Genomic DNA, 9813 nt, shown 5'->3' on the forward strand with positions numbered 1-9813 from the left:
CACACGTGAAAAGTTTGTCTGGTTTTTATGCCACTCTAATAACGGCAGGGAAATCCCCATTGGGCAAGTTGCTGGGGAAATGGCATAATGATATTCCTGAATTGGACACTGAGACATGGAAGGAGATTCTGGATTCCATCTTTGACCATTTAGTAGCGTCCAGAGATAAAATGGTACAATATAAATTCTTACACAGAGCATATCTTACTCCAAATATATTAGCTAAAATGTCACCATCCCAGGTTGATGAATGTCCCCGTTGCCACCTATCCCCGGCAGACTTTATTCACATGGTGTGGTCCTGTACTAAGATACAGAGGTTTTGGAGAGATGTAGCTCAGTATATCTCCGACATGATGGATATTCCTCTTGTAGTAGAGCCTCTTGGGATGTTACTGAACCACGTATCTGACTTAGCCCCAACAATGGCTGAGAAAGCATTGATCTCCATAATGTTCGCTTATGCCCGCAAATCTATTACCTTAAAATGGAAAGCTGACTTAGCCCCAACTATTCGGTTCTGGGAATCCCTGATCATCTCTGCAGTACCGTTATACAAACTTCTTTATACTAGAAGGGGCTGCCCAGCGAAATTTACAAAAATTTGGTCCCCATGGATGGACATTCATGAGACTCCTGCTTGAGGGCCTAAACACCCACCCTAGCATTCCCCAATAGTGTTAATTAGGTGGTACACCTGTTTCTCTTGGAACCTTAGGCACTATAGGTAGATCTTGACAAGCACATAACGCAGTAAAGCACGAGTTGAGTTAGGTTGTTCTGGTAGTTTTATTGGTACAGAGATACGACACCATACATTGGTTTATTGAAGGTATAACCGCGGAATACAATAAAATCATTAATAAAACACAAATGAGAAAATGATCTTAAGTCAATGTATACTGTAATGGTCTCAAATGCTTGTTGATTGTACTCCTGTGAACCTGCTTATTGACCGTGTTTCTGTACTTTATTTCAATAAAGCTTTGTTAAAAAAAAAAAAGCTACTTATAACTTAGACATAAAGTATTTGCACAATGTTTTACATTATGCCCCATGTTCCTGTATGAGGGGGGCTGCCATATTTGTGCAGCAGGAGTCCGTTAGCATTGGAAACTGTAACTGGCAGTCTGGTTGGCAAAACAGTCAGGTTTAGAAACATCAACTAACAATTACTTAGATCACCATACCTCTCAGGAAAAAATGATCAACATGACCTATAAGTAACTTGTAATGTACATTCATATTTTAAAAAGTAGTTTTTTAGTATCAGTATCACTTAAACCAAAACTATTTTTTTGAGGATACGCTTTTAAATCTTGTGAAAAATCATTTTTATCAGAGATGCATGTATCATTAGGAAGGAACATTACATTTTTGTTTGAACAGTTTTTATTGCGCAGTTAACACAGAACAACACAGGATTTCCTCAACTATGAATAACAGAATTTTTTTGTCCAAGCTATATTTCAGCTGCAAAATTATAAACAGGTGAAATAGGCAGACAGAGTCACAAGAGTGCAATGAAAATGTTGAAAGTGGCTTTTTCTTAACACTTTGTTACTTTATCCAACAGCAAATAATGAAAAGACTTATAAAGAGATATGTCTTGAGAGCACAAATGGACAGAGAAAATGATGAAGTAAATGAAGGTAAGAATGACTATGATAACTTAAAGGAGAATTTAACCTAGCTTCCCCCCAATCCCGCATAGTTTATTACCCCTGAAAGTGTCTCGAATACATTGCTCACGTATCGGTGCAGAGTAAGCGCAGAGGAGCTCATGGACACCATCTTCGATCTTCATCTGTAAGGGATTGGTGCATGTGCAGTTGGAGTAGTCTTCCATTTTGTAGCAACTGCACATGCGCCAAAAATGTAGTGAATTTCCGAAGGGAAGAAGAGGACCTGAAGAAGACTGAAGATCCGGAAGGTGGCGCCCATAAGCTCCGCTGCACTTACTCTGCACCTATACATGAGTATGTTTGAATGTATTTTGGATACTTTCAGGGGTAATGAACTATGCGAGGGGTAGCAGGGAGGAGGACTATCTAGGGTAGTAGGCAGGGTTTTTCTTATTGGGGGGGTTTTAGTTTTCCTTTAAAAACTTCGGGCGACTATAGAAAACGCATCGCCGCGTGTGCATTAGCGCAGGTGACTTTTCATTGTAGCCTATGGGAAAAACGCTGAGGCAGTTCGAGGATCTCCTCGTGTGAACTAACCCTAACAGCACAATGCCTATTACGAACCATCCACCTATCTTACGATCTATATCAACATATGTGTGTGTGTGTCGTGTTTATGTGTCTATGAATAAAACCTCGTCTATTCAATATAATATTACTACTGTAGATAAGTATGTTCAGCATTTCCTTAAAAAATATTAATGGCTTACTTTTTCAGCTTAAAGGAGATTTTTATTTCAAAGCACTGAAATTATTGGAAAATACATTTTTATGACCCTTGTTCTTTTTATTACATACCATAATGAAAACATTATTTTCGTTCTAAATAGATATAATGCTGATCAAGTATGTGAATAAATAATTACCCCCTCCCCACCCAGTGGCATGTCTTTGCTAATTGAAGGCAAAAACTTTCAGTAAGGTTAGCATGCAATTTAACCAGTACAATAAGAGGTGAAAATGTGCAAGAAAAAATTTGCTTTTACAGACATTTGTGAAATGTATTAACTTTATTAACCAGTGCAGAATGTATCAAATCACATGGAATCTAAAGAGCTTCATCTAACTAACTCCATTCATTGTTGTCAAAACATGTTCCTTTTCTGCTTGCAGTGTTTAGGGAACATTAACATTGGGTTGTCACTCTTACTGGCTTCATTTCCAGGCAAATAGGGCTAGCAAGAAAGAACAGCCCTGACTCATGCCCCCTTGCCAAGGCTATTGGGGTTAGTCATAGAGTTACTGACCATCAATGTAGCTAAGTATTGAAATGTGTGGCCAGTAGCTGAATTCTTCTACCGAGTAAAAAAAGTTGATGAAATTTTGTCACGGCTGTTCCCAAGACAATCAACACTGAAATATTTGTTAAATTGTCTCCAAATAAAATCTGCTAAAGACATGCAAACACATTGCAAGCTTTCCAGCTTGGCATATCTATGTTTTGATGATACAGTTTCAAAAATAATGTAATTACCACAGACATGGCTAAAAGTGTGAAATTTGGTTGCTATATCTTGTCATAAAAATGACTCTTCAAGGGTTAATTTTACTATTTAAATGGACATCACTTTGCACTAAAATGTGTACAGAATTGAGCCATTACAATTAGTGAGGCTGTTACAACTTGTACTGTGAATGAGGTTCAATGTAAGGGCAGGTCTCCCATTGTACAATACACCTAAATGTGTATTTCATTATGGGTAGAAAATATTGTGGATTGTACAAACTTTATTTGGGTTAGTAAATGAGGTTGTTGGTCTCAATGAATGTGCAATTTAGTGAATTACAGAAAGACTGTGTACATGAGTGGGGCTAATTTATCTGGTTTAAATGGCTCTATCACACAACTGTAATTTTTCCCATATTGCTCACTCTGATACCCTTGATTATTAGCAGGCCCAGACTGGCCATCTATGAATCCGGACAATTGCCCGTTAAAAACAGTGTATAAAAACTGTCGATTGCGTCAAAATTATTTTGACAGCCATTGACTTCAATTCAAATTCATTGCCGGTTCACAAATTTTGCAGTAAATTTTTTGGCAAAATGAAACGCCACAGATTCACCCATCACTAATTAAAAATAGTTGTTTGACAATAATGTTTGCTCTAAATATGGTGAATAAATATGTCATTATTTTGCAGTCCCTACTAAGGGGATGATTTCTTTTTTAACTAAGGGGATCACAAAAATAAGATTAAAATGTTTATCACAAAAGAGCTTGCTTTTTTCTGCAATGTCAATTGTGTTTTTTTCTACAAAAAAACCCCAAAATCTGGTGAGCATTTTTTGAAAAAAAAGTGATGGACAAAAAAAAAGATTAAAGAAAAAAAGTGAGATAATGAGTAAGTTATAAAACCTCGTTCATGTTTTTTTTACTTTGTTTTACCCCATCCCCATAGGAGTATAGTATTTTCCTAGGAAAAACATCAACAGGGCAGTATGACTGATAAGGTTCCCCCGCTTCAGATCAGAATAGTTTATATACTATTGTTTCCTGAAACATTTCTCGGCATTCTAGTAACTCTTTTGTCTTTAATCCAGGTGAATTGAAGGAGATAAAGCAAGATATTTCCAGCCTTCGCTATGAGCTCTTAGAAGACAAATCGCAAGCAACGGAAGAGCTGTCCTCTTTGATTCTCAAACTAAGTGAAAAGCTAAACCTGGGAATGCGGAGATGTGAGTGAATGATGGAGAAAGCTACTTGGAAAAACAGCACAAACAGCGGCAATAATCTCTTAAGTAAAAGGCATCCTATACTTGAAAAAAGTGTAGTAAAATTAGCACACAAAACCTTGTCTTTTAAAATTGCCATTTTACAAATCTAACCTCTTTGTGATATTACTTTCATAAAGCATCATTTTGTTGTCATTTTTATTTTCTGTCAATGGACATGATTATAATGTAGATACACGGTGTGTATATTTGAATATTTTTTGCACTGTTAGACAACATGGGAAATATAATTGTGCCCAGAGTACGACTGTTTTGATTCCATTACTGTTAAAGCTATGTTTACAAAATTATCTTTCATATTGGCCAAATTAGCAGTTATGATATATTAATGTCTGACATTCAATAATATATTCAGCAGTCAAATATTTTGTCCAAGAAGAAAACCTGGGCTTTTGAAATTTTTGATCTTATGGAATGGTTTCTTAACAAGCAGCCATAACACCAAATTTTCTGTGTGCAATGTTTCTTTCATTCTTCACACTGTTTCCAAAAAGTGAGGCGTTACATCGCCTTACCTGTTTCTCTGGGAGCTCATTTGGTGAACCAGTCATTTTAGAATACTGAAGGTATGAGCAATTCCAACATACACACGTAGGGGAGATGTACAATTAATGCTTAAGGCAGTGACCAACCAACCCTGTGAGCGAGACAGAGCTTTACTCTTGTGCAAAATGTTCTGCTGTAAATCTATATAATTTCCAGGGTGGATTTTTCCACAATAGAGTTACATTGCACAAGGTCAGAAGATGACAGGCTTGATTGTGGATGATTTAGGAATAAAACAGCACTAGAAAAATGAAACCATTACATTAAAACATTATTACTATCATACGGTGTTATTTCTTTCTCTGCTGTCCATCCATAATAATCTGCAAAGGCCCCATATTCATAGCATAACCGTTATCTTAATATGCCATTAATGGGAATAAATAATTAGCTTTTGTTGTAATTGTTACATATCAATTTAATCTTCCAGTAACTTCAAAGCAAGGGCATAATGTGGAACCTACAAAATAATGAATTATGCAGTGGTACATTGTTGAAGTAGCAGAACAGGCTACCTATTCATTAATAAAAACCTTCTAAAGCTGGAATTAAAAAAGCTTACTAGCCTAATGACATAATAAGGCAGTGAGGTAACCAAATCTGACCCTGGGAGATGATTCACATGGATGATAGGAACACATAAGAATTGCACTCTTTGAACTATAACAAGTTCAGAGGTGAACTGCAATATTGTAAAAGCTATGGAAGACTAAATGCCAGCATATATGCGCATTAAAGAAACCATCATCGTTATAACAGTTGTTAATATTAGGAAAACATTTTCATGAATGGTAATTATTTAATGGAGCATGTTGTAAAATAATATTTGATAAAGGACCTTTGGATATTATAATTTTAGTAATAACTTTATATTTAATAATTTATCACAAACAATATACAGAGTTAGCTGTAAATGACAAGATGCAAATATAATGTACAGCAAAAGAGCTATAACTACCAGCAACCCAATAATCGTCAAGCGCTGTGGTTGGGATGATGAGAGTTGTAGTTCAGCTGCAGCTGGAAAGCCACTTTGAGAAGCATTGCTGCACAGTACAATAGTGGCTAATGGAAGGTGGTGTTAATTATAAAGGTGACTAGAGGTTTGGTTTAGTATTTTTAGCTATTAAACAGAACAGTATAATCTGATCACAATACCCCATTAAGTCACAGAGGGGCAGCATTTGGGTTTTATGTATATAATTGTATTCTCCTTAGTAATGTACAGTTAAATATGGCAATAAAAATGATTGAGTACTAAAATTAAAGTGCTTTGTTCATTTATGTATTACTCCTGGCATTCCTGGCAAGTGAAAAGGGTCATATTATCCTACAGAAAAATGTAGGAATTAAATGAGTATTTAACATTTCAGTGTAAACTTGTTGGCCATAGGCTAATAGCACATGACATATACTGGCTACTACTGAGATCAGAACTGCTCACTGTTTTTTATCAGTGATCAATCTTTCACCATTACATTTTACTCATCTGACACATTTCACATGACAGGCAGATGGTGTCTGCTGAGAACAATGTCAAAATGCCCTGTATTCCACATCCCTCAATCCCATTAGAAAGCCCTAATAGTCAAGAGAAAATAAAAATCTGTATTTTAATACTGGATTCTAGAGTGACTTGAGAAAGGGGCATGCACCCACCAAACATTGTGCAGTGTGGGCACTGTGTTATGGCATTAAATATTACACTGTGTTGGCATTCTAGGGTTCATTTATGTTTCTGAGTACAAGACCACTATTTTGAAGGGGTGGTTCAACTTTAAAGGGATCCTGTCATCGGAAAACATGTTTTTTTCAAAACTCATCAGTTAATAGTGCTACTCCAGCAGAATTTTGCACTGAAATCCATTTCTCAAAAAAGCAAACAGATTTTTTTTTTTTTCAATTTTGAAATCTGACACGGGGTTAGACATTTTGTCAATTTCCCAGCTGCCCCTGGTCATGTGACTTGTCCCTGCACTTTAGGAGAGAAATGCTTTCTGGCAGGCTGCTGTTTTTCCTTCTCAATGTAATTGAATGTGTCTCAGAGGGACATGGGTTTTTACTATTGAGTGTTGTTCTTAGATATACCAGGCAGCTGTTATCTTGTGTTAGGGAGATGTTATCTGGTTACCTTCCCATTGTTCTTTTGTTTGGCTGCTGGGGGGGAAAAGGGAGGGTGTGATATCATTCCAACTTGCAGTACAGCAGTACAGCAGCAGTGCTTGAAGTTTATCAGAGCACAAGTCACATGACTTGGGGCAGCTGGGAAATTGACAATATCTCTAGCCCCATGTCAGATTTCAAAATTGAATATAAAAAAATCTGTTTGCTCTTTTGAGAAATGGATTTCAGTGTAGAATTCTTCTGGATCAGCACTATTAACTGATTCATTTTGAAAAAAAATTACTATGCTATAGATTGGCTAATTCTAAGCAACGTTTCAATTAATCTTCATTATTTATTTTTTTATAGTTTTTGAATTATTTTCCAGTAAAAAAAAAGAGCCGATACCTGTTGATGCAGCAAACGGGGTGATCCCAACTTTATTCCACGGTGCTGAATACACTTAACACAAGATCAAACATGTGGGACCACATGGCACATCACTGAGGAAGGGCCATGTGGTCCCGAAACGTTTGATCATGTGTGAAGTGTCTCCAGCACCATGGAATAAAGTTGGGATCACCCCGTTTGCTGCATCAACAGGTATTGGCTCTCTTTTTTACTGGATACACATTTAGGGGTCCATTCTTGAAACCTCGATTTGTTTCTGGTCAAGTTTTTTAGGGTGAAAACTCAAACTGTGGAAAAATAAAAATTCAAATTTTTTAATATAACCCATGGTTTCTGGGGTAATTTGAGTCCAAGCAACCAGATTGTTGAAACTGCAAACTGGAGAGCTGCTGAATAAAAACTCAAAAACCACAAAAAAATGAAAACCAATTGCAAATTGACTCAGGATATCACTCTTTACTCTCATACTAAAAGTTAATTTAAAGGTGAACAACACCTTTACGTGCTCATCCAGAGAAAACTTCTGCCCAAGGACTGGCTGTGCTCTACACCTTGAACCAGATATTGAATCCAGATACAGAGCTCAGCATCTGTAGGTGCAGGCAACCCCTGTTCTTACTGCATCTGCCACCACTCCCTAACTTAAGCATAATTTAAACGCACAAGTTTAGGGATGAGGGCAGGAGGGTGGGTGCCTAGGTGCCTGCGCTCCTTAATACAGCAGTGGTAAAAGGAGGCAGCACTGAATTCACGGGACTGGTCTTAAAGGCTTAGCCATGGGGGTTTCACCTGTAGAACATTTACCCATATAGGGAAGCACAGCCTTCATTAGCAAAACTGTAATAACTGAAAAAAAACACAGAAATATGTTCAAACTTTCATAACCTGACAAATTTTGTAAAATGAACATGGTAATTAGGGGGTGGGGCCACAAAAATGGGCATGGTCAAAAAAAATTCACCAAATTTTTTGTCCCTCTTTTTATTTCCAAAATGTTGGGAGGTATGCATCAGCCTCTGTGACACTTGCAAAGGATCTCCTCAGGATTTCAGGAAGCCTTCTCCTACACCAGCATTTTAAGCATCAGTGTGGATTAGGGTTGCCACTTGTCCGGTTTTAACCAGAACAGCCTGGTATTGAAGGGCTGCCTGGGTCAGAACTTCCTGCCTGGTTTTCCAAATAAGGAAAACCGGGCAGGATTCCCCATTACTAACACAGCGATCAGCCAATAGCAGAGTTATAGTCCTGCCCCTCAATGTCATGGTCCAATGAGTGAGCTGCCATATTTGTGCAGCAGTAGTCTGTTAGCATTAGAAACTAACAGAATGAGAAGGGACAGTCAGGTTGGCAAAACAGTCAGGTTTAGAAACATGAAGTAACAAATACTTACAAAAGCAGACCTATTGTTAGCAGAGGTGGTCTTTCTGATGATCACACTCAGCACAGCAACTTGTGAGAAGCTTTACTTGTGAGTCACTCAGGAATAACTCAGAGAGAGAGTGGAAAACCAAGAATAATAAAAAGTGGTGGAAGGAAGGGGGAACAGAAACAACAGAGGACAGTAATACAACAACATCTATCATAGCAAACATCCATTAGCAATATTCACAGCGCCATCTTGTGACCGCTTAGTGCAGAACACAAAGTTTAAGCATGAATGCTGTTGCAAATATTCCAACACTGATTAACGAAAACTGGTCAACATGACCCATAGGTAATTTACATATGGGTTTATAAGGGTTACATATGTTTGATTGTTCTTTATGTGTTCTGACAGGGTATGATCAACTGGAACAAAATGTTTCAGTAAACATCCTCTCACCCACCAAAATGGCAACAGGTAATTTTGGTTTAAAAAGACAAGGGGACCCTACATACAATAGCCCTGCAAATCTCAGACCCCATCTCATTATGCTGTATTTGGATGTTGTCAATTCATAGGTTATGATCTAATTCAACACAACATGCCCCTAAGAGTTTTCAAGTGTTGAGTTTCAATATGCGGTTTACCCTAAAATCACCTGCCCATATGACCAATCAGATTGCACTATACCTAAGGATTTTCAAAGGTGCAAGTGTAGAGACTTGAAGACTAGCATGACTGAACATCAGGGCAGTTTTAATGAATGAGCAAAAGGAGGATTTACCCTGGGCCCACCAGAACTGGGGCGGGGGGCAATATCATTCAGACCTTTGATATAACATTTGACTGCAGTATCCCCCAGAAATTACAAATCCCTTATTTTAATCATCTGGAAGGGCTCAACATAATCATTACTTATCCTTTAACTACTTTTTAAAATAACATGTTCCTAAGGGCAGACCTCATGTT

General features: G+C 37.5%; 1 protein-coding gene across 1 annotated transcript in view; it reads left to right on the top strand.

Annotated features, from left to right (window-relative positions):
* Positions 1-6230, top strand: part of LOC108719617 (short transient receptor potential channel 3) — a 103147-nt gene extending 96917 nt beyond the window's left edge. Inside the window, exons 11-12 of the mRNA XM_041589971.1 lie at positions 1577-1652; positions 4230-6230. Coding sequence (XP_041445905.1) covers positions 1577-1652; positions 4230-4372 — 219 coding nt within the window. The 3' untranslated portion in view covers positions 4373-6230. The remainder of the gene's footprint in view (positions 1-1576; positions 1653-4229) is intronic.
* Positions 6231-9813: the final 3583 nt, after the last annotated feature.

Source organism: Xenopus laevis, chromosome 1L (genome assembly GCF_017654675.1).
Source record: "Xenopus laevis strain J_2021 chromosome 1L, Xenopus_laevis_v10.1, whole genome shotgun sequence".
In the NCBI taxonomy this organism is placed as follows: Eukaryota; Metazoa; Chordata; class Amphibia; order Anura; family Pipidae; genus Xenopus; species Xenopus laevis.